The following is a 25734-nucleotide window of genomic DNA, read 5'->3' on the forward strand; positions in this document are numbered from 1 at the left end:
AGTTGTTGCAGTTTGGCCGCAGCTGGACTCAAACCCACCACCCTCAGTATATGGGTCCATGGGGCCGGTGCCCTACCCACCAAGCCACCACCCTAAAATTATTTCTAAATAGAGAGGAACAACAAACCTCCTGGCTGAGTGAGTAACTTCTTGCTCCTCCAGAGAGCCGTGTTCTTCAGGGGCTGTTTGAAACAGTAGCATCCCCCATGAGTGGCTGTGGGTACAGGAGGGGCAAGGGGGAAAACTGGTCTTCCTCCAGGCTGCCCCCACCCAGGGCTGCCCCAGGGAGCATGCTCAGGGACGGGGTGGTGGGGAGCCCTTCCTCTGGGTGGGTGTGGTAGGGAGCCCTTCCATACCTGGGGGCTTTAGGGAGTGGAGCTAAAACAGCCAGAGCAAGAGGCCCAGTCACTGTACAAACCTCTTCTATTTTATTTCTGATGACCGTGGGGCCAGGTAGGCCTCCATGGGGCTGCAGTGAGAAGGGATCTCTGTGCCCTGCCTCAGGGATCCACCATCCAGGTGCCAGGGTACAAGAAATGCCTGCCCTGCACTGTCTATTCACTCCCCTTCATTGACCTTGTGTGGTCACTAGTCTCCAAAGATTGTCCCTGTGATCTGGGCCACCCCTCCTGCACTGAAGCTCAACTGGCCCCATGTCTTCAGAATTGTGGTGGAAGTAACATCGTGGGTCTCAAAGCTAGGTTACGAAAATCTTTGCAGTTTCTACCCACATCCCGTGGAAAGCTCGTGTTTGGGACACTCCCCTTGAAGTCAGTGCGGTGCTGCTGGTACCCCAGCCGAACCGGCACGGGCCACCTGCCGTATACACAAAGCAGTCCTCTTGGACTCCCAGCCTTGTCGAGACTTTCTCTGGCTCTGGTCCCAGCACTGTCTGACCACAGTGACATGAGACACAATAAGCAAGAGCCTGGCTGAGCCCAGACAGCTCACAGAATCGGGAGGAAGAAGGATAAATTGTTACTCGAAGCCACCACATTCAGGGGCAGTTTGTTGCATAGTAATAGATATCTACAAGGGGGTCTGTGGCCAGATGACCCAAGGACGTGACAAGAGTCGGGGAGATAGACTGGTCCTTACCCTGTTTTGGTTCTTCCCATACCCCTGGCCATTCATGCCGAGGTCTCTGGCCTGCACAGGGCCTGGGGGAGGATCTCAGGGGGTGGTGACTGAAGTGTGGTCTAACTCAAGAGGCTTCAGAGGCTGACAAGCCTATAAATGGCGGGGGACAGGTTGATGGTGTACGTACTTGCTTTAATCTTGGGAGAACCAGACAGTTAGAGCCTGAGCTTTGTCAACAGAGTGCGCTCTCGCAGAAGTACGGGCTTGCCTTATTTATCTTTGTATCCCCCAAAGCCTAGCACTTGCAGGCACATTTAATTCCCCCGCATCACACAGTTGAATTAAGTGACTGAGTCCCCAGGAGCTGGGGCTGGGGGACAGGCCTCATGGTCCTGAGACTCTTTTGAGGGGCCTTCCATGCAGACCAGGCCAGGCCCCCTGCTGTGATTCCTGCCTTACCCTGTCATTCAAATGCCCAGGCCAGGCTGGGGGTCCCCCAGAGAGTGCGTATGCCACGGCCTTTGGCCTGCGAGAGCATTCACGGTTGACATGGCAGGTGGTTGGCAGAACCCACACAGCAGTCGGTGCTGCCCAAACTGCCGCCAGCAAAGACAGAGCAGAACTCGGCGGAGCTGCCAGCCCCGTTCAGTGAGAGGAGGAGTAGGTGGGTTTGTTTAAAATACTCCCATTACAGTCAGTTAACCTTTATGTTCCCTAAATGAAAATTGTATAAACCTGAAATTTTCGTTGATCAGGTTGCCTAGGAACAGGCAGCAGGTTTTCATAAGACAATGCAATAGATTGTCACCGATAGGGCTATTAAGAAGTGAGCTGGTTAGCGGTATTATTCCCGATCCTGGTGTTGGTGATAGGTAATTATCTGTCTGCCTGTGTGGGGCACGCCCATCTTGCCAGGCTCAGGGCAGGTTCATGCAAATGAGGTTTCTCAGCCTGCTTTTCTGGAGCCCCGGAGGCACTTGTCAACCCTGGGCTTCTGAGCGAAATCTGAAAGGCTCAATTTGGATGAATTTATTTCTTTTTAATCACCTTTCCCTCCTACTTGCAAAGATAATATCCTAATAGTTCTACTGGTGACAATCTAGTGTATTGTCTTATGCAAACCTGCTTGCCTGTTCCTAGCAAATAACATGGATGATAAACAATAAATAGCAAATGCACAGTGGAAATTGAAAAGGAAAGTTGCTATAACACAACTTTGATGTATCTTTTTAGGATTTCTTTCCCTGTATGGGATAAGCGTTTATGTATATGTTCCAGAAAGTCACTGTCATTTGCTTTTTTCCCTCTCGTAGCTGACCCGCCATCCTGGTTTGCCTAGAACTGAGGGGTTTCCCAATACCTGTACATATTAGCATCAATACGCTTTTCCAGAGCTACATAGCATTCAGTGGGGATAAACCAAACTCAGTTTGACCAACCCCTATGGTTGAAAATGTAGGGTATTTCCTTTTTTAAAAAACTCTAGTTAATGCTTATAGTGAATAGCTTCTCCATATGTCCTGTAGGATAAACTCCTAGAGGTAAGATTGTTGGGTAGCTGTGTATATTTATGGCTTTTGGTACACTGGCAGAGTGCCATCCAGAAATGAAAGTGCCAATTTCCACACCTACTCTCCATACCCTCAAGAACCCTCCCATCAAACAGTCTTTTCATCACTGCCAATCTGGTAGGCAATATATATATATATGTCTCACTTTTGGAACGTGTGCTTATTTATTTATTTGCAGTTTTTGGCTGGGGCTGGGTTTGAACCCGCCACTTCTCTAGTATATGGGGCCAGTACCCTACTCCTTTGAGCCACAGGTGCCGCCCTGGGACGTGTGTTTATTTATTAGCTGTTTGTGAACTGTCTGTTCATGTCTTTTACCCATTTCTCTTTTGGGATGCTGTTCTCTTTCCTCTTAACCTATGGAAACTCTGTGTATTAAACATGAGAGTTACGAATGCTGGACCATCATCTCCACTTGTTAGGGCAGTTGTGGTTATTCTTGCAAAGGAAAAATAATACCTGTTATCTGGTGTCCTTGAAGAAAGAAGAGTTATATTTTAGGTAATTAAGGCAGCCCTTAAAAACTTAAGCACTAAAGTATTTTTTGATTGAAGTATCTGGGATGAGAGTATCCCCAAAATGGGTAACCCATGGAGGTTCCTTTTTGAATAATGTATACTGCACACAATTTAACTTTGTCTCCATAGCTCGGGCACCGTGAACAATAGTAATTTTCCGTGTTACAGTGATACCCTCAGCATCCATTGAGCTACGTGGAGTTTTTGCTCCTATACCATGTGGCCCAGACTGCTTTTACATAAGATACCTGATTCTTGTCTTTTTTCCATCACTATCAGACTGTCCTGCTGTTACTTTTGGCTGCTATAAGCTTCCTTGCCTTCCTCTACTACAACATCCCATCTTCATCAGCAAAGGGATTGACTACCAGCTAACAAAGCTTGTTAGATTTCTCTGTAAACTACAAGTGAGCAAGCACTGAGCACAGGCTTTGAGCACAGGCTTAAGGCTTTCCATTATTAAGACAGTGGAAGAGCTTCAGCAGGCCACATTTTTTACTTCCTGAGATTTGTATTTCATGTAGTTAAAGTGGTTAAATAAGTGACCTCTGGGTGTGCAAGTGGAATAGGATTAAGAAATTTTAGAGTCAGAAGGACAGGGAGGAAAGATTAGCAACCACTTGAAGATGTAGCTGCAAAATGAGAAACCAGTAATCCAGATGAACAGAATCAGTGTTTAATCTTGTTACTTTTCTCGGGAGTTTGCTGGAATGGGTTTTGTGGAAATGGCAATATCATTGACCTAGAAATTTTGAAGATCGGGCGGGTAGGCCTGTACCTGCTGGGGATGGTTTTTAGCATGTTCCACAAGGCTTCCGATGCTCCGTGTTCTCATCTGTGACATGGAGCCAGTGTCTGAGCATCCTCTTTATTTAGTAAGAGTTAGAATCAGATGACCTGATGTGAAGCGCACTGGCCTAAAGGAACGCCAGGAATTCGTAAACATTCAAAGGGCCAATTGCCAGTGATCATTTTTTTTTTTTAAATTGTTGGGGATTCATTGGGGGTACGAGAAACCAGGTTACACTGATTGCATTTGTTGGGACGATTATTATTGCAGTTGTTACCCACAGACACATCCAACAACCACTGTCTGCCTCCTCCACTGTCATGCCTTTTGCTCAAACTTCAGTCTGAGCTGCAGCCACACGTGTGTATACCTTTAGCTCTCGCCCTCCAGAACCCAATTTCATCCTTGTAGGTTTTTCCAAAGCAGGCTTTGCACAAGTAGTGTGTTTTCTTAAATATTTATTTTGCAGGCCATTTACTCGGCATGGCTATTTTTACAGTGAGTAAGGAGCAAAGCTAAAAATAACTTAGCTCATAACCAGATCCGTTCTGCATTTGACATTTACGTGGAATTCATTTGCATCTCATTTGTTCGCCTTTCTGTTTAACAGGTAGAATGTAAGAAAGCTCAGCCAAAAGAAGTCATGTTCCCACCTGGGACGAGAGGCCGGGCCCGGGGACTGCCTTACACCATGGATGCGTTCATGCTGGGCATGGGGATGCTGGGTGAGTCTGGCCAGGACTGCGGGGTCACCATGGACTTGGGAGGGCTGTGGAGGCCTGTACTCCCAGTTGGGTCACCTAGCACTTGGGCAGATGGCGTTCCCTGTCCGTGCCTCAGTTTCCTTATCTGTAAGATGAGGATCGTAATTCCCCTTCCAAAACCTTTTTTGATGATTAGATGAACTTCTTGCCTGGCTCATAGGATGCTTGATACTATTTCTCACCGTTCTATCTACTTTCTCAAATGGAGGAAATTTCCCTCTCAGCCTCAGTCCAGTGAGATTTCTAAAGACCTGAGGACTCCTGACTAGCTTAATGTGTGTGGGCTAAAGCTGCATTTTCTAAAACTTGAGCGAGGAGAGGAAGTGGTAAGGGTGGGTGATAATCCTGTCTATTTAAATGATTAACATTTTTCTCTTGGGATATCAAAATTTGCATTTAAATGGATGTTTTAAATAGCCTGTTTTACTCTTTATTTGCAAAAAAAAAAAAAATGATGAAAGACAAAGTGTGTTTGTTCTGACTAAAAATGATTTCTCCTGGCTTTTAGAGAAATTGAGTTGTGTATTATGCCCCTTCCCTTAAAGGTATCTCTGTCCGTCCTGCGTCGATAATTGAAAATCTTACCGCTTAAATGGCATGAAAGATGGAGAAAGCAGTGGAGATGCGTAATAGTGTGGGTCGCGACAATAATTAGAAATTTAAAGGCGAGAGGACGGTATTTTAGTGCAAGTTATTGTGTGTCAGGAAAATACTAATTAAATGGGATAAATGGTAGTTAATGGTAGAATTCCATTCAGGCACATGAGCTGTCTAGTTTGAATGGGTTTTCATTTGGTTTGGCTAAGAGCCCCTCTTCTATATTGTTTGATAAGCCCTTTCTGCATTTTCAGATTTGCTGCTGTTGAAATCACTCCTGGCATAGTTTTAAATTTATGAGACTTCCCTTGATCTTACAAAGAATTATATCTCCGTGTCGCTGGAAATAACAAGAGGAGCTAAAGCTAATTTTGAGGAACTTTATAAAATGCAGAGAGACGCCGTGAGAATATTAAAAATTCTCAAATTAATTTTTCAGGCTTAACAGTTGAAAAGAAAAATCATGTTCTAATTCTTTAAAAGTTGGCCAGACGATTCTAAAACTTAACTGAAAGCATACACATGAGAATAAATAAGAAAATGTTTTTAATAGGAAAAATGAGAGAAGATGAGTTTGACCAATACCAGAAAGTGACACAAAGCTGCGGTAATTAAAACAGTGTGGTATATAGGAAGGCACCTTTACTAGAAAAAGTCAAAGGACCTAAAATACATATATCCATTTTTAGGCATATAATTATTAGTAGAAATTGATTTTAAAAGTCAGTAAGACTTATTTCCTGATTACTTATAAGATAATTACTTAGCTCTTGCTTTAAAATTTAAAAAATAATTTTTGTTTGGTTTTACCCTACGTTATTTTTTCAAGGAAACTCCAAATTACTACATTTAAATGTTAAAATCAAGCCTTAAAGAAAAAGAGTTGAGCCAGGCATATGGTGTTATGCACCTATAGTTTCAGCTACTCAAAAGGGTGAGGCAGGAGCATCACTTGAGCCCACGAGTTCTGGGCTATCATGGACTATGCCAACTCAGTGTCTGCACTAATTTAGGCATCAACATGGTGACCTCCCAGACATGGGGGACCACCAGGTTGCCAAAGGAGGAGGGGTGAACCTGTCCAAGTTGGAAACAGAGCAGGTCAGCACTCCTGTGCTGATCAGTAGTGGCATTACATCCAGCCCCTGCACTTCAGTGTGGGCAACATAGCAAAACACCAAAAAAAAAAAAAAAAGAAGAAAAGAAAAGAACAAGAATTGAACCTATTACTACCTGCTGGCTTTTGGAATCTTGAATTTAAAATGAGTGTAAATTCCTAGAGCATAAAATGGGAGATTTTTTAGGGTCCAAATCTTTAGGAAGTACCCACATTTCTGAGTGTAACTTGATACCCCTTGCATGCCAGGAAGAATGAACTGGTTTTCGTCAGGGAGAAGCAGAGGTGTTCAGTGGAACCAGCTCAGCACATGTCGGTCAACAGAGAGCAAAGATGCACCGTGGTCAGCCTACCGGACTCTGAGAAAGGTTTAGGCCGACATCGCCACAAACACTTATACTTGGGTCCCTGAACGGAAAGACACTTACAGTTTGATAATGGGAGCCCAGGCAGGGAAGAGGGCAGGAAGCATTCATCATCACATTGTCTTTGAGCACCTACTGAATACCCAGCCCTGGTCTAGCCCTGGGACACAACAGTTGAACAAGCAGACGTGGTTCCTGCCCTCATGGAGCTTGTGATCTAATGAGAGAGACCAGCATGGATCAGCTGATCCCACAGACCCTGAGGTCATAGTGATCGAGTTCCTGGCTACTTGAGGAGCACATAATGAGGAATGGAAGCCAGTGTGAGGCATCGGGGAAGTGGCATTTCAGCTGGGTGAGAAGGATGAGTGAGCCTTAAGCAGCCTTAAGATGCCAGCATCCTTCCATGGCACCTAAAGAGCCTTGCCAGGTGTGTGTGAGTAGAGGCGTGGTGGGCAGACGAGAATGGCCCCTTCCTGAGAGCACCTGCTGAGACCCCTGTGCTGGTCCAGACACCGTCTGTGTGGTGCCTGCTCATGGAGGGATGGCTAGGTGATGCCTCCCTGAGGCTCACTCGTCTGCGCCAGCTCTTCCCCCCTGCTCTCACGTTCAAGTTAGGACTTCCCTGAGCCACAGTAAAGTAGCCATTAAGTAAAAGCATCGTCATCAAGGAGCCTAATTATCCTTGAGTTATAACCCCCCTGGCCCCACACGCTTCACCCCTATTGCTTAAGGCCTTTGCCTTTTGCCTGCCATAATTTCTGGTTGAGGCTGCCACCTGGCACAACCTCCAGGCCCTGTCAAGTTCAACCCTAGGTCAGAGAGCCATGGCCTCTCCTCCAGCCAAGCAGAGAGCCCTTTGGATAGAATGGAAGGGTCAGCTGGCCAGAGCAGGCCCCCACCAAGCAGGGCTGTGTGGTGTGGTCCAGGGGAAAGAGCTCAGGACTTTGGAATCAAGAGATCTGGGCTCTTCACCCTGACAGCTGCTTGAATTGGGGATAGTGCCTTAGCCTTTCTTTTCTTCCTTTACCCCACCCGTGGGGTAATAAATTCACGTCATGGGGTTGTTGGAGGATAAATGGGACCATGTCTTGCCTGGCAAGTGCTGTAGTTAGTCCACTGCAAGATGCCATGGCTAATAAGATGCACCCTCATGTTTCCATTCAGAAAGAAAAAAATGCTGTTAACTGAACTGCAGGATTCTTTCTTATCACATTGACTGCAAGATAGATGCCACTTTCAGGGATGTTTAAATGTGGAAAAGATATACGTCTCCAAATCAACAATACCATAGTTGAGTATCAAACTAGGAGTTGTTTACAAATAAGGCCCTCGGTAGCCCTGGCAGATTATCACCCAGATGTCCAACACCCTGCCTCTTGGAGTTCCTTCTTGCCCATGGCTGGGAGCCTAGCTAGACCCACCATGTGACCTGTGCTGTGTCAACTGCAGCCTTCCAGCCTAAAGAGTTTGGATTTTTCTTGACTTGCCACCTTCTGATAAAGATGCCCGTGCTGGACTCCAGGCCCCATCAGCCCCCGGCCCTCCTGAATCCTCCAGCCGCTGTGGTGAGGTTATCCACATGGTGGATGAATCTCTTAAGAGATCCCAAAATGCGTCCCCCCAGCTGGGAACCAGCTCAGCCTGAGGTCCAGAGGGAGGAACCAGACACAGCATCTGAGGAATGAGTTCACAGTCTCACAGTCTATTAGCCTATTGCCTCCCCCGCCAGGCCAGAGTCTCCTGCTGCACCTTCTCTGAGGTGCTGCTGGAAACTCCCTGGGCTGCCGTCCACTCCTCCCATTGGCACAGCTTGGCACCCTGGGCCCCTGGACACTCTGGGTAAGGAGACTGCCATTTGCTCCATCATCAAACACTGTTTCTCTCTTTCTTCGGGCTTCCTCCCCGTGAAGTGGAAGCGAGGCATCAGGCAGCGTAATCCTTTGTTGGGACGGCCTGACATACCCCCACCAGTCCCATGGGTCTCCATCTCCATGGGCCACTACGCCTGCATGCTGCTCCTGGAATTGTTGCCATTGCCACCAACGATGATTTGGCGGATGAACTTGGCTCATGCAGAAACACATTTTTAAAAAATTGATGAAGGAATGGAATGAGTTGAGGTTTCAGTGATTTAAACGTTTATTGTTGAAAGAGCAGAAAAATACATAGCACTTCTCGGGGCTTTTTTATAAGTGAGACTGTAAACCATTAAAATGTTAAAATTCATTTATTCAACAAATATTATTGAGTACCCGCTAAGTGCCAGGCACTTCTCTGGGCGCGAAAGAACCAACAGAGAACAAAGCGTCTTGAGTGCAGGGAGCTGACATTCTAGTGAGGAATCTGAGTCAACCAGCAGATGACTTGGACACTGTGGAACTGTGGGTAATTTTTAAATGCCCTTTCAGGTTGTCTCCATGCTTTGGACCATCTCATCAGAGGGAGACCGACGAGCATATAGTTGCACAGTTATTCTTTCTTGATCGCTCTTGATAAGGCTACAAACATCTTTGGGGGGAAACCTTTACCTGTTTTGCTTCTAGGTTTCACAGCCTTTGACTGAATCATAGGATAATCAGCCCAGTGGGAATTCCAGATCTTCCACCTTTGAGCGGTACGAAGCCAAAGTCAAAGGAGACCCTTAGGAAACTTCTTTTGCAGCCCCTCAGACTGTGTTCTGCAGCCTGTGGCAGCAAAGAGGTCTCCACTCAGTTGCCCAGCTCAGTGCAATAGAATCTCTTTAGTTTTTCTTAATGAAAGGCGGCTTAAGAAAAGCAAACACATGCTGATTGTTGATATGTTTGATTCCTCTTAGCCTTCTCTGCCCTCCGCCACAGAATCTCACTGCCTTTGAATCTCTTGGCCTGCTTGGGCACATGTTATTTATTTAACATGTTGATGGCAGTATCAGAGAAATAGTGTATTGATGAGGCTTTGCAGAAAAGCTTCACCCTGGCAGGCCCAGAAGTGGAGAAATACTGTAGACCAGCTGAAGCACTGTAGCCAAAAGCATTCTTACCTACTCTCGTACTGAGAAGCCCCAGTGAAATCCTGACCAAGTATTCCCTGACATTAAGCATCTCTGCAGTGAAAGAAAAAATAAATAAATCATTGCTTAGAAGAGGGACTAGGAATCTATAATCCGCTGACATTCGCTGACAGAGCCAAAGGAGATTGGCTGGAACTTAGAGCCACCCACCTACACTTACTTATTAATTTTGACTTGGGTTTGGTTTTCCCCCAAGTATCGTTTTAGGTTGTTCTCGAGGAGGTGTTCATTGGTTCAGCTGTTTGCTAATGGACAGAGGGAACTCTGAATTCAGATCCTCATTGTCTGCCATAGAGCAGTACAACCCAGTGGAACTCTCCACAAGGGAGGGATGGTCCTGTCTGTGCCGGCCACTAGCTGCAGCTGCATGTGGCTTGTGTGACTGGGGAACCATAGTTTTCATTTCATAGAAATTAAATTCAATTAACATAATTTGGCACAGGTCTGGAGGATCCCCTGCAACTCAAGATGATTCTGGGGACCCGAGCAGATATGTACCATAGACGGTGACCTTCACTCCCTTGCCTGGGAAGGGCTCTTGGCAGTTGGTGTTTGGTCTGTTTGCTGACCTTGGGGAGCCGGTGTGGTGCCCCAGGCGAGGCTCTGCACGCCGCGCAGCAGATGGGTCACACTCTGGCAGTTACTGGGATAAACAGCCCTTGCCTCTTTCAAGTCTGGGGCCTGGTAGGAAACAGTTTTCCATGACTCTGAGTAGCCGAGTCACAGCCTGAGAGAGGATGAGTCATGGACACTTCTAGAATGCAGACATCTCTAGGGTAGACCTAGAACCTCAGTTTTGGGAACCCTGCTATCCCCAAAATGAGCTCGCTGGCAAATCCAGATACTATTGTTGATTTCTGTATTTGGCTTTCACAATGAAAAGCCGATCTGTAAGAGAGGTGGCCATCCAGGCAGAAGGCTTGGTTTTTTTACTTTAGTGACAAGAGATAATTACTGCGGGATTGATCAGGTGTCCAGAGTATTGGAGCAAATAAATTGTGCAGTGGCCAGTGCAGGAGGGGCCGGGCTGCTAATGGAAGTGGTGGCTGGGTCGTCCCGCTGTAATGTGGCCTGATGGAGCGTTGGCATGGGTCTGCTATAATGTGCTATTGATATGCAGCCAGCCAATTTCCCCGTGTGGCTGGGGCTGTGAACCATTCGAGCAGAGCTGGGCTGCACAGCAGTAAATGAAGAGGAAAATTGAAGTAATGTTGTATTATAAATTTATGATTTCATCTGCCTGACCTAGAGGATGTTCGGCAATGGGGGGTAGAGATAAGATCCCCCTCTCTGGAGGAGGCTGAATTCTCATCTTCATTGTTCAGGAGATGATGATATTGACGTGTCCGAGAAGAGTGGGGTGAGGCCCAAAGTTGGGGTGAGCTTGACCACCCTTTTCTTCTTTCTTGTTGAAGACTTGTGGGAATGTCAGGAAGAAGGCAGATCTAATTGCGTCTTAGTAGGGGCCTGAGTGCAGGGAGGGACTGGCCGTTCCCCCATCTCCCACCCTCTGTGAGGCTAAGCTGACACGTGGGCTTATTCTTTTGCTGTCAGATTAACACTAAAATATTTAAGACCCCTAGTTCTGAAGTTAGAAGCCAAGGAGCCATTTTTCATCAGCAAGGCCCCTAGGCAGCAGTGATTTGGCTATTGGCGTATAATCCGTTTATCAATATTGTTGAAATAATGGTATAAGAAATGTAGTGCTGAAAGATATTTGATAGCGGGTGATTAATTTGGAGGAGAATTGAGCTGCCCAGCCATGAAATAAATACAAGGAAGGAGCCAGTGTGTGCGTGTTTCCCAAGGCCTGGGAGTCCTGGCCTCTGCCCTTTTTCCTCTTCTCCTTCCCATCAGGTGCCTGAGCTCTGAGCCCCACTGGGCTTGTTTTCTCAGCAGTCAGTGCAACGCCGCTGTGGCACTCTATCCACCTGGGAGACACCATGTGCTGGAATAGACAGTCAGGGGAGGAACAAGTGGCCAGACCCAGTAGAGAAAAAGACAGTTGAGGGGGCTGTGGCTGCAGGTTTGGCAAGGCTCTGGCTGAAGCCAGGGAAAGGAGCCACAGCTGGTGTCAGTTGAGAACTTGGGTGCATCAGTGTTGCCAGGGACCTGTGAGACTTTCTACAGGTGGTGAGACTCTGGCTCCAAGAGAAGAGGGAAGACCCTTAACTCAGTTGAGTCAACCTGTTATTAATGGAACAAAATCCCATCCTCTCACTTTAGGAGGCTGAAGCAGGTGGATTACTTGAGCTCAGGAATTTAAGATCACCCTGAGCAAGAGCAAGACCCTGTCTCTACTAAAAATAGAAAAACTAGCTGGGTATTTTGATGTGCGCTTGTAGTCCCAGCTACTTGGCAGGCCAAGGCAATAGGATCTCTTGAGCCCAGGAGTCTGAGGCTACCGTGAGTGACAGAGTGAGACTCTCTGTCTTAAAAAATAATGATAATAAAATAATTTTTTTAAAATGTAACAAAATACCATAGGCCGGGTGGCTTATCAACCACAAATGTTTATTCCTCACCATTCTGAAGGCTGGGAAATCAAGATCAAGGCACTAGACGATCCCGTTTCTGGTGAGGGCCCACTTCCTCTAGATGGCACCTTCTTGCTGTGTCCTCAGTGGGTCTCTGGGGGGGGGGGCATTTTTATAAGTACCCTCCCAAAGGCTCTACCTCTTAAGTCTGTTACCTTAGGAGTTAGGATTTCAACCTATGGATTTGGGAATACGCAAACATTAAAACCATCGCAACCCCTAAGGGCATGGTTTTGAGCCAGAGTCAGGACTTCCAGACAAGCGAGCTTCTGTTCTGGGTCTGATGGTCCATGCACTGACCACAGGCTGAAGCTCCAAAACTGAGATCCATGAGGATGTGAGGGAGAGTGGGCCCCGTCCCTGGACCTCTAAAGCACAAGTGCTGGACAGGCACCAGAAGATGAGCCAGAAAGCAGGCAAGCTGGAATTTAGTCCATGCTCCTTTCCCTTGAATCCTCACTTGCAGGGTCAGAAAGTGATTGTGTGATGTGTGAGAATCCACTGGGGACGGGGGTGACGAGGCCCTGAGTTTGTGCTTAGCAAAGCTTTTTTTCTTTCTAAAAGTGCTGAGCCACACGTAGAAAGTGGCCCCGTTGTCCTCCTTGCTGGAGAGCCTGCAGACTGTCGTAAATCCATCCATCAAAGTAATTTTCTACCAGTGTTTTGATGGCAAACAACAGAAACAATTCTGTCTGCTAGAAGTAGAAAAGGAAATGACTGGAAGGAACTTGGGCGCTGCACAGAATTGACAGGAGGAAGTGTTGAGCAGGATTCAGAAAACAGGCAGGAACCAGGGCAGCTGGATGGTCAGGGCTCCAGCCCTAGCCAGGGGGACAACCCAGGAATGACCTGGTCCAGGGGCTATGGAGGCCACCCCCCTTCCCCTCTGGCTATAGCGGCAGACCTTGAGGAAGGCTTCTCTTGGCCAAGCCCAGGTTCACGACCTGCCTCCCAGCTGCCAAGCCCTGGAGAACAGGAAGGAGCCTTTTCTGCTTCCGTGATGGACGTTAGGCCCCTCCCTGAGGCTCACACATGGGGAGAGGGTTCAGGTGCTGGGCAGTCAAAACACTGCCATTGACATATACCTCAGAGGTTGAAGCAAAAGTCAAGCTTAGCTTTGCTAACTAGGATGGCCACAGTGGGGCTTTAAGAGCATGGCTGTATTGAGGTTGCCTATACATGGAGGGGAGGGTCAAGATGAGCCTGTTGGGCTAGTACCAGGAGGAAGCCACGGGTCTCCTATAGCCATGAAGTGTCGGTCAGCCCAAGAAGGCTGTGTTGGCCTTCATTGCAGCCTGAATCAGGAGACAGGCACGTGAAGAGTGAAGTAGCTTGAGTGGGCAGATGACTGACCTCACTGGAGGCTGAGTGACAGATCGGAGGTCACAGCAGCACCAGGGCTTGGCAGCAGAGTTTTTCTTCGTGGTAGATGTCTTAACACACCCATCCCCTCACTGTTCTCCAGGAGTCTTTTAGAGATACCCACACTTCTGTGGAGCAGCCTTGCTGGGATGTGGGCCTCGGGGACCCACCGTCCCTGGGCTGTGGTTTTCCAGGGCTCCAGGTCAGCCCTGAGTTTGTCCACTGAGCCGCAACCCCCAGGAGTCTGTGCTCTGTCTGGTGCTGGCTCTGTTGTCCACTGCCTTGGGAGCAGGCATTACAAGGACTTTAATCTCTGACTGTCAATAGCTTTAAGGTAAAGTGCATTCAGGGTAAGCTCTCCAAATGTCAGAGCCAGGCGCGGGCCCTGTGTCTGGTGCTAATACATGGCATTTACTCTGCAGGTTCAAGAAAGTACATGGGCTTTGGGGGTCTGGCTGCCCAAATACGGGTTAATTACCAGCAGCCGACTGCAGTGTCCCCAGCCACAGGAGAGCAATGACCTGGGTCCCTCATCAAGACCCTCAGGAATGACAAATCACTTTGTGAAGGAAAATGACTCATTGCCTCCCTCCCTGAGATTTTTACCCCCGATCTGAGGCAGCTGTACTAATGGGACTCTGATCTTTCTCTCTGTTCAAGGCTACCCCAACTTTGTGGCAACCTATGGCCGAGGCTACCCCGGATTTGCTCCTAGCTATGGCTATCAGTTCCCAGGTGAGTGGCTTGGTCTCCCAGGGCTTTGGAAATATGGGAGGTGGGCTGCATCTTGGGGGGAGGTGGGAGGACCCTTAAAGAGAATGCAGCTCACACATGCATCCGTCTGAGAAATGACCTGTGTGTGCTAAATTTCAAATCAACTTAAGTCCAGGGTCAGGATGCAGCTCTGAGTTTCTGACTAACTGAAATGTTTCACTGGTGTTCAGTATTTGACAGTAGCAACTTGTAAAGGGAAAGGAGGAAACTGAGACAGGTTACCTCCCTCTGCGCACTTCCTTTCTCTGAAGCCTGTTCCAGGTTTTTGTCCCTTGGTACAAAACACTAGGCCCAGGGTTTTCTTTCACTCTCTGCCCTCCCCCCAGCCCTCACCCTGCGTCCGTCCACTTGCGTGATGTCTGACGTCTCCCCACCCTTCCTCCCTTTCCCCCTCTCCTCCTCCTGCCCGGCCCTGACCACTCCAGCTTCAGTGCCTTTCTGGTGTGTGTTGGTGCTGTGCTGCCGGTTCGGGTTTGCTGTCCATCCTGCATGGGGGCTGTTCAGATTCTTCCTTCCCTGTCTGGGCATCAGAGCCCTCAGGCGGAGCCCACAGCAGTATCTGCCATGCACGGGGTTCCCCTAGCACCAAAGTGGCCGATGGGGTACTCCACCTCCCTCCCAGAGCAGCAGAGAGGAGATGCACAGTCCTACAGATACGTGGGGAGGGATGATGAAAGAAGTGATGTTTTATGGGGCTTTGCTCTTCCTCAGGGGGGTCAGCCAGCTTTTCCAGACTTGGAAGTACAGATGAAAATATATTGGGGTGCTGAGGGGTGCCAGTGTGCAGAGGACAGCCGAGGCTTCTAGAGAAGGTCCTAGCCGCAGAGTCTTGTCCTCTGTGGATCCTCTGCTGAGGCAAGAAGCCCCTGTCACAGAACTGGGCTGCATGGGTCTCTCTCTGATTGGTCATCATGTCTAGACTGGGAGGCCTGGGATGAATTAGGGGGTCAGAGATGAATTAGGAAGCAAAGGGAGGCTGAGGACAGGAGGCAGAGTGAGGGAGGGGCTCCGGCGGAGCTTTGGGCTGGGCAAGGTATATTGGGAGCTGCATAGAGCCATGCGTGGACAGAGCCCTTGAGCAGCACTGGAAGCCCCGGACTCTTGGCCTGGCTCTGACACCAGCAGACCAAGCAGCCATGGGCAGGTCACCCACCTAGTTAGGCCTTACTTCTCTTCTGTAAATGGGAGGTCTGGGCAGGCTGGGCTCTGGGTCTGTGAGGGTCAGAGGGGAGAGGAAGGCAGGGACAGCTGAAGCCTTGGAGGTAGAGGGGTATGAGTGGCCCCCGGGGCTAGGAGGGTTCCCTATCTTGGAGGGGCCATCTGCAGGGATCCTGTGCAAAGGAAGCCCTCCCCAGAGATTCCCATAGCGATGGCTTCTGGGGCCACCGAAGCCCCTGAACCTGAAGGAGGAGGGGAGTGTGCACCAGAAGCAGAGAGGCCAGCACTCCGCCAGGCACTGCCATCAGATACCCCCACCTACAGGTGGAGACCATCAGGCGGAGAGGTAGAAAAGGGGTGGGGCAGGACCTGGACGCAGGTGGTCAGGTCTCACGTGCTGTGCTCTACTGTCTCCCTAAGCAGCAATTTGCCCAGCCCTAAACTGCTGGCCACATGTAGTGTTGAAACTTAAGAAAAATTCAGTTCCTCAGTTACACTGGCCACATTTCAAGGACTTAGTAGCCACGTGTGGCTTGTAGCTGCAGTCAGCACAGAGTATAGCCATCTTTATCACTGTGGAAAGTTCTGTTCTGAAGCTTAAAGGAAGAAGCGTACTGTGGTGAGGCTGCAGGGTTCACACATGCCTGCGTATGTGTGCCACGCCTCCCCAAGAGCCGCACAGGGTCAGTACAGCTATGCTCCGTTCCCTCCCACCCTGATCACCCCAGGAGCTGGTGACGGTTCAGGGGCAGCTTCTCTTCCTTCCTCCCAGGGGTGACAAATGCACAGGCTCAGGCATCTGGGTGCCACCTGACCTGTGTGCTCAGCCCCCCTTCTTGATCAGGTGGCTCTTGCCCCACGGTGTGGTGCTCGTCCCAAGAGGACAGAGCTGGGAGAATCTTAACATGGAATCATTTGGGGGGCAACAAAGTAGGTTCCACACTAAGGCCTCTGTCTCACTGGAGAGCCTGCCCCTGGACCCCCGTGAGCTGGCTCAGGAAGCATCTGGTAGAACTCTTCCTCCGTGACCTGCAGCCCTGGGTCCACCCCAGGCAGATGGACATACAAGAATGACCAAACTGAGGCTGGGAGGATGAGGTGGGATCTCCGGGGTGCCAGCCCTTCACTAAAAGCTAAAGCTTTGGGGACTGGGTATTCAGGTTTGCAAGTGAGGGAATGAAGTGAGTATGCCCAGGGCCCAGCCGTTTATCACCGTCACCACCTCCTGCAGCTAACATAGTCCTGGGTTTGCATGGGACAGAAATCAGGTATTAAAATGTATAGGCAGTGGTTCCCTGACCCATGGGAGTTAGCTGCTCTGTTACCCCTTAGCCACCAAACCTTCCATTTCTCCATCCTTCCTGTTCACACCACAGAAGCCTCGTTTCTCTTAACCGATGGTGAGAAAGAGGCCACCAGTGGCTCTTGGGGCAGGTAAGGGGCCTGGCCTTGTTGCCTACTCCCTCAGCAAGGAGCCAGTCTGGGGTCAGAGTCTTTATCTCTCCTGACCCACCCGGTGAGGAAGCTGCCCTATGGAGAGTGTCAGCCCATCTGCTCTGCCCAGGTGCCTTCTCAGGCAGCCAGTGGCACTAGACACCAAGCCCAGGGAGGCCCCTGTGCTATCCCCGTCAAGAGCTCAGAGAGTGGCTGCTGCCCTCTGGGACCAAACCTGACCCCTCCAGGAACCTTGGTCTTAGCGTCAGGAGCAAGATCACTGGTTGGGGGTGGGAGTAAGCTCTGGACTGCTCCGTCTGCCATCTCTTGCCTAGTACCACTGAGTGTTTCTGGTGAACCGGCCTGAGGCAGCTGGGCCTGGGGTGCACCCAGAGGTGGGGCAGCCCAGACCTCTGCTCTCTCCTTCCCTGCCAGGTGGGTTCTGCTGGCTCCTGCCATGCCCTGGTCCTGTGACTTTGTGACATTGCACAGCTGTCACATCACACCGACTGTCCTGGTGTTTTTTCTTTGTGGTCTTTCTTTTCTGTGTCCTCACTGTGTGCCTCGCTCCAGCCCCTTACACTGTGTGTGGCTCCCGAACCTCTCCCAGCCCCTTCCTGAGCCCTCCTTCGCAGGGCCGCAGAGACAGCTGGCTGAGAGAGATGAAGGTGCACCCCAGGCTCCAGGGCTTTCATCCTGTTCCCACTCACACGCCAAGGGGGTTGTGTCCCTTTGAGGAAGACATGTCTCTTTACAAAGGGTCTTCCTTCCTACCTCAGTTCACCCTTCCTGTGAACACCCATTTCATTCACCTGGTTGGGGGTCCCGATGTCACTCTTACTTAGCAGAGTCTCATCTGTGTGCCATGGGGTTGTCACAGCCTTCCCGGGCCACACAGGCCATGTCAGGCAGCACCTCCCTCCGTCACCCTTCAGGATTCTGTGAGAATCAATGAGATTTTCCACGAAAGGGGGCCAGACAGACACCTCTGGATAATTTTAGAGCAGGGAGCAGTTCTTCTATAGCAAGGCTGGGTGGTGACCAGCCGTGTGGGCAATGGCTCCTTCCCACGCTCAGGTGTCCTCCCCGGCCCGGCATTCAGATTGGGATTCGGTCTGGAATGATTATGGTTGCCATCACTGGTCTCCCCTACTTCCTCTCTTTCCCCACCCCCACCCCTGGCCCCAGACTTCTCATTTCAGTTTAATCTGTTAATTTCTGTTCTTATTTCACTTTGCAGACTATTTGCCGATTTCACAAGACATAATTTTTATCAACTAGCTCTTAAGAGAGGCATAACAAATTGGGGTTTGCTACCATTGCTAGAGCGAGGACACGGTCCCGGCCTGGGCCACCCTGCTGCTGTCAGTGCCCACTGAAACTCTGTCCTAGCTGCCTGTTTGAATGAATGTTCTTTTTCTTATTTTTAATTCTTGGAAAAGACTTACGTCCTCATTGCTTCACTTAAGTTTTTTAAAAAAAATTTTTTTACTCTCCAGCCACCTCCTGTTTTGCTGCTTGTATGCATTGTGACCAACACCCCCCCCCAACTCCACCTCAACTTTCCCAGAATGTAACGGGCCAGAGGGAAACTTCTCACAAACTTCCTAGAGCCTCCTCAGGGCAATCCAGGAAGAAGCTGTGGAATTGTTTTAAATAATGACCAAATAGGCTTGTTGGGGCAGTTGGGGTGGGGGGTGAGCTTTTAAGCGCTGGCAGCCTGGTGGGGGGTGGCAGATATGGGGGGAGTTGCAGATATGTGACCTGGAGCACTTATGTCTTATTGCGGACAGTAGCAAAACTGAACACACACACAAACTGTTCTATAAAATGTGAAGAAACTTAATCTGGAAGAGCAGCTGTTTAAGCACTACCTGTCTTTTTGTCTCTTGAGGCCAGTCTCTCAGCAGCCATTGCCATAATAAATAATAAGCACATCTGTCCTCAAGGAGGTGCTGCCACATGTCACGCACCATGGGCACTGATCCACACTGGCCCTCACCTTCCTCGGCCTCTCCTCCCTGTCCATGCTGGCTTTGCCTTGGCACCACTGGGGCAGGAGGGGCTGGACACAGAGGGCCCATCCTGATCAGACCTCATCTCAGGGCTGGGTCTCCTGATGGTCACCTAGAGAAGGATCTTTTCCCATGATCCTGACTCCTTCCACTTCCCTGTTCGAAATATCCCCACCCTCTTGGATTAATAACATACTGTTCAGTTGGACCCTCTGCAGTCACCCCTTTGTCCCTGCTCATAGTTTGTGAGAAGCGACCCGTGTGCTTCCATGTGACACGTTTGATGTGAGCAAATCCATGCATTCCAATGTCATTGTCCTTGAGACCCCACGTGTGCAGTTTGGCTCATCTCATTAAAGATGCTTGATGTAATAACTGGTTAGTTTCCTTTTATTTTCTCACAGGCTTTTTCATGAGTGTTATTATTTTTTTTTTCAAAAAACAAAATTTGTATGGCTTCTCCCCCGCCCCCCGCCCTGTTTTGTTTTGCTATGAATTGCTTTGCTTTGGTGGAACTTGTCCTAGTATGCTTGCCTCGCAAACATTTTAGCCATTGTGAATTTTCTTCATCTCTGTAAATAGTTCATCTGTGCTTCTCCCTAATGACGTTTTATTTTTTTCCCCTGTAAGCAACTGAGGTAGAAAAATAAATTGTTTACCACGGACATGCTGTGTGCTGCCGTCTCTTAGCCTGCCAGTGTCCTGTTCTCGCTCCGGGGGAGGTGAATGCACTGGATAACCCGTGCCAGTGCCAGCCTAGCGCAGTCTCTCAAAGCATGCGGACTCCCTCTGGCTGCCGCCTGTTCCCGGCCCTCCCTGCTTCCTTGCGTCCCCCGCACTTGCTGGGGGTGGTCTGTCCTTGAGCAGAGTGGCAGAGCATCTGCACGCACCAGCTGCACACACAGCCCTGATGCTCCTTCCACTGCCATCTCTCCCCCCTCAAGTGCAAATGCCACCGGAACATCTGGAGCCCTTCACTTCTGTGCACCAGGTGTGTGTGTGTGCTCACACTCATGCTTGTGCACACGGGCCCGCATGGGGTTGTGTACGTGGCTTGCTTTTGTAGCTCCCCGGAGCAGTGTGGGTTGGAGGAGACACCTGTGGTGCAGTGGAAACATGGCTGGACGGGAAGCTCCGGAACCTTGTTCCCAGGTCCCACTGGGCTGCTTCGTAGTCATGTGACCTTGAGCGAGTTATATACCCCTCTAAGCCCTGGGAATAACGCAACTGCCCAGTTAGTTGGGTTGTTAGAATTAAGGAATAGCGTGTGTGTGAATGTGCCTTGTAAACGGGAAATGCCATAAAACTAGAAGTTTTATAAATAGTAGGCAGTGAGGTTCTTAGGAAGTCAGCCCTTGAGAGCATCTTTCTCACCCATGATGGAGTTCCCTGCTGGTCAGTGAGAGCAATGACAGAGGATTCCCAGGTGCAGCCAGAGAGGTGCTGGGACTTCGCCCACCTTCCATTTCATCCTTTCTCCCCCTCCCTCCCACTTCTCCGTCATCACCACTGGAGCAGATGCCACATATCCATATCCGCGTGACTGGGGTTCCTTAAGGATGCAGCCAAGAGACCCAGCAAACATGATGGGGCAGGTGCTTAGTGGGCAGTGGGACGCTGTCTGTGCTGCTGTTCAGAGTGCCCTCTAGAGAAGGTGATGCCAGAACTGGGTCTCACGAAGCCAGACAGAATAAGCTAGATAAAGAAGGGAGAGAAGTATATCCCAGGCAGAGAAGTGACATGCTTAGACTCTGAATCAGGGAATTTTAAGGGTGAAAGAAAACCAAAAGTAAGTAATGAAACACAAAGTAGTAATGGACTGAATAAAATAAGAGTTTGTTTTTCTCTCCCATGTGAATAGAAGCCTGGATGTGATTCCATAATATTAGGGGTTGGGTCTCTTCCCTATTCTCGTTCTGGCCATAAGATGCCACCCCATGGTCTAATAAAACTTCCCAGACTCCCGCCATCACTTACCCATCTCAGAAGAACACACCTTCCCTTTAATGACACTTCTGAGAAGTTGTGCGGACACTCTGCTTAGATCCCCCTGGCCAGACTTTGCTACATAGTCAGTTTCACCTATGTGGCAACCTCAACAATATCTTTATTTCAGGTAACTATGCACCCCCCTAAAAATAGGATTTTGGTACTAAAAAAGGAATGAAAAGACACCAGCAAAACTAAGCAGTCTCTGCTATAAGCTTGCGAGAGGAAGCTATCACAGGTCCTAGCATTAAGAAAAGTTCAGGCCAGAGGCCGTAGTTCACACCGTAATCCTAGCACTCTGGGAGGCCAAGGCGGGTGGATTGCCTGAGCTCAGGAGTTTGAGACCAGCCTGAGAAAGAATGAAATCTCATCTCTACTAAAAACAAATAGAAAAACTAGCCAGGTGTTGTGGCAGGCACCTATAGTCCCAGCTACTCAAGAGGCTGAAGCAAGAGGATGCTAGAGCCCAAGAGACTGAGGTGACTGTGAGCTCTGAGAATGCCACAGCACTCTACCAGGCCCAGGGCAACAGAGTGAGACTCTGTCTCAAAAAAAAAAAAAAGTTCAGTGTATGGGGCACTTGCAGAAGCATCTTGGGTGGGAGGAGAGATAACAAGTCCTGGCTTTAGGAGCCAGCTGAGGAAGTTAAATCAGGTCCCCACAACAGATGAAGGATTTCAAGACAACTTTAAGTAGAGGAATGATGTGGTCAGATTTCCACAGTGAATCAGAAGGGTTTGGTGAGTCCTGAAGAATGTCTCCTGCACTATACCACTTCTCGCTGCCTTTTCCTCTCGTGGCCCCATTCCTCTCTCCCTACCTTGAGCTGGCTGGTGGTCCTTTGGGGTCTGGCATCTCTAATGGGGATAGCAGGGTTACTATGGCCCCAACTGCCAAAATGTCTCTGGGCCAAAGTCTCAACAACCTACAGTGGCCTGAGCTATGGAGCACTTGGGGCAGTGGGGGTCCAGGCATCCCTCCCATGATGTTGTGTGCAAACCACAGGGGTGGTTCTGGCCCCCAGGTGGAGTGTCTCTTCCCTGGCCAGGTTGGCCTGGACCGTTGTTCTAGAAATGACAGTTTGTGTTCCTCTTTAGCAATAGATGACGGGTCTCATCTCCGCTGCCAGTGTTGACTTATGAGAACTGGATTTTGAGGACAGGTCCTAGGTCAGCGAGAAGGAGGGCTGTGGTTAAGTGATGCTGGGCAGCTGCTTCACCAGGTGTCGCTTGCCTTCTGTGTTCCGGTCCAGTGATGGTTCTCTGGTGCCAGGTGATTGTGGCCACTAGAAAAGACAGCTGTTCTCCGCTTCACATGCGGTGGAGGCAGTGGATGAGAGGCTCAGGGCTGTCCTGTTCCTCTGGTGGGAAGCTGTGGCCGTTGTCAGTAGGGGCCACTTCAGCTAGGTCGTCCGGTCTTGGAGCAAAGATAGGTTTAGTGTGATCAGTCTCACCTCTATGGCTGTGTCCTGGCTGTGGAGCAGAGCCACGTGCTGTGGAGGTGGAAGAGCTTGCCAGAAGCATGAAGGCTGGGAAAGTGGCCTTGCCATGGGCAAAGGGCTGGGTTCTGAGCCCGCTTTCACCTACCTGCCGGTTCTCTCCAGTTGATGACCTTTTGCTAAGTGTCAGAAATGCTATAGTGGCCACACCCAAGGCTTAGGCTCCTGGGTGGTATTGGTGACCTGGGCCACTGTGGAAACGACTCCAGAGCTCTCCAGTCCACCCTCTCCTTCTGCCCACCCCCCAGGAGAAGCAAGACCTGGCCTGGGCTTGGGGAGTAGCCTCCTGCCCCGGCCTCCACCCCCTGCCCCCGTGTCTTGCTTTTCTTGGCCTCGCTCCCAGAGGTACAGGAGCTCCTGCTACAGCCTCTGCGGCCCTGTCAGGGGAGATGATTCCAGAACTACTGAGGTGGAACCCATCGCAGAACCAGTGGCTTAGGACGACCACTTATTTGGGTGTAAATTTAAACTCCCTGACCCTTTCCTCCTGCACCAGTTCACTGTACTGGGCTTTCCTCAACACCTCCAGCCCCCATCCCAGAAATCCCCTGGCTGGGAGCCCTGACAAAGCCCCAGGGTCATGGGCACTCAGGCCTTATGTTAGGTTCCAGTGAGGAATGGCTGGTTACTCGCTAGTAGGGAAGCAGATCCTAGAATACGAGGCAGGGTGGTCAACTTCCCAGAGAGGTTGCCGTGACCATGGACTTACGTGTCAGGGTCCATGAGAGGCTATAGCACTGTAAAGGGAAGTGCTCCCTCGTAGAGGAAAGCCCCAACCCAGTGGCCCCACACATCTGTCTCATCACCAGCCCTCTGCTGCCCTCGGCCCTCATCCCTGGGGATTACCCCTTCACAGATTAGATCCACAGCCAGATTTCAGATCACAAGCCAGCTGCCCCGTGGCCTGCCCACTCCCGCGCCACCTGGCCCTGTGTGTAGTTGGAGCTTATCCTCTCATTTGAATACTAAAGGCAGGCTTAGTCAGGAAAGCATATCTGCTGCTTTAAAAGAAGACAGAGAAGTAAAATTCAGCAGCACGCCCCAAACCCACACGAGCCTAGCACGCGGCTCTTCAGGGCTGTGGACGTGCCGTGCCACCGTGCTTCTCCCTCGGCGTGGAAAATCAGGAGCTGACTCTATTCCCAGATGAAAGCAGAGAACGGTGCCTAATAGGCACTTAATAAATGTTTGCAGAAATGAATTGGAGCAATCTGAATTGACGGGAATTGTGGATCTCGCTTTCGATCAGCGTTCTGCGCCCCTTAAAGCTCTTCTGCATAAATAAAGGGAGATGGGGCTAAGTGAGCACTCACCTCCCTAGGGGAAAGCTCAGAGCCCGGTGTCCTCAGCGGGAAGTCGGGAGATTGACTTAGCTTGCCAAGAAGACAAGGCTACCTGTGGGCCTCCGTGTCCCCATCTGTCAAGTGGGGCTATTGATCCTACCTCACTGATTGTAGAGAGGCTCCATGGGCCCAGGCACAGTCTAGTGCTTTGGAAGAGGTTGGCGTTGTGTCCAAGGAAAGCATCCCTGTCTGAGGAGCAGAGGGCTCCTCCAGCCACAGCAGGGCCCCCAGTGAGGGAGGCTACAGGCATGGCCCCCACATGGCATTCTCAGTGGGCTGAAATGTGGTGCCCACCAGTTCCTATCGCCCCCCATACCTTCTTAGGTACTACCAGCCTCACAAAGTCCCCATTAAGTCAGCCAGCAGGAACTTAATCACCTTTCTTCAAGCCCTTCAGTTTTCATTTCCATCAGCAAAAGCAAGCTAAAAGCTGCAGCTAAAAAAAAACAAAACAGAACCACAACAACGAAAAATCGTAAATTACTCAGCATGTAGAATTCTAGGCAGAGGGCAGTGCCAGGCCGGAGTGTTGGGCAGCTGGTGCCTTCTGGGACAGCCAAGGACAAAGCAGAAGGCAAAGGTGTGTCCAGGACTATCACCTCCCGCCCCCACCCCCAACTGAAAGGGGTCCTGCCCAGAGACATTTTCACTAAATCCAGGTTAGTTTGCATTCCCTGCCCCTGAGAGCCCCCAACCAAGTAGGTTCCCACCTCTGCTTTCTGCCCCTGTGATCAGAGCCAGAGCACATTCTCAACAGTGAGCTGGAGATGGTCATCACCACCTGACCTGAGCCGGGGCTGCATGGGGCACAGATCTGCTAAGCAAAAGTGAGAGGGGTTCAAAGCCTGAAGCAGCATCTCCCCAGGGTCCGGCCTATGTCATCAGAGCAGAATGCACAGTATGCAAGGGAAGCCACTGACTGCCTAGAATGCTTTCAGGAAGGGGCTACAATAAACAACAGAAACTTGTTCCCCAGAGTTTTGGAGGCTGGGAAGCCTAAGGTCAGAGTACCAGCAGATTGGACGTGTGATGAGGGCCACCTCCAGGTTCCTAGACTGCCATCTTCTCTTGTGTCTTCTCATGGTAGAAGGGGCTGCTGACTCTCTGGGTTTCTTTTAGAAGGGCCCTAATCCCTATCATGGGGGCTCCACCCTTATGACAAAATCACCTCCCATAGGCCCCTCCTCCTAATACCATCAGCTTGGGGGCTGAGGATTTCACATACAAGTTTTAAGGACACATAAACATTCAGACCATATCAGGTAATGTCTAAGCTGAGTTTTGAAGCATAAGTAGAAGCTCACCAGGCAGACAAGACAGTGAGGGAAAGATACTCTGCCTCGATGTCTCAGCAGGTATGAAGGCACACAGGTGTATGTGTCTTCCTTCCTCACATTCCCGTGGCCATCATCTGGGCAGATGTTGCCCTACTACCTGGTCAGTGCTGAGACAGCAGGACAGCAGACTGGCTTTGGGAAGAAGGTACCACTTGTCCCAGAGCCAGGCAGTCATGGTCAAGACACTTTGTGAACCAGGGGTGCTGACCCCACCTTGTCATAGGAGGCCATTCCCTGATGGGGCCTTTATTAAGACTAATGAGCAAGTCCAGTGGGCCCTGCCTGCTGGCTGGCTGGCCAGAGCCAGCTTCCTGTGAGGTGGGAAGCCTTACCTACACTTGCTCACTCACAGAGGAAGAGTCCAGTGCAGCCTGCTATCCTCCCAGGATGCCCTGTTGCCCCACTCTTGAGTCTGAACAGGTGTTTGGCCAGC

At 49.9% G+C, this 25734-nt stretch overlaps 1 protein-coding gene across 3 annotated transcripts in view; it reads left to right on the forward strand.

Moving 5' to 3' along the window:
* The window catches only part of MSI2 (musashi RNA binding protein 2), a 268411-nt gene that overhangs the window by 199988 nt on the left and 42689 nt on the right, over positions 1 to 25734 (forward strand). For all 3 annotated transcript variants that reach the window (XM_012808789.2, XM_012808790.2, XM_012808791.2), the window contains exons 4-5: positions 4570 to 4684; positions 14414 to 14488. In XM_012808789.2, the coding sequence (XP_012664243.1) occupies positions 4570 to 4684; positions 14414 to 14488 (190 nt within the window). The remainder of the gene's footprint in view (positions 1 to 4569; positions 4685 to 14413; positions 14489 to 25734) is intronic.

The sequence above is a fragment of the Otolemur garnettii genome, unplaced genomic scaffold, assembly GCF_000181295.1.
Source record: "Otolemur garnettii isolate 467f Iridium unplaced genomic scaffold, OtoGar3 scaffold00094, whole genome shotgun sequence".
NCBI classification, from domain to species: Eukaryota; Metazoa; Chordata; class Mammalia; order Primates; family Galagidae; genus Otolemur; species Otolemur garnettii.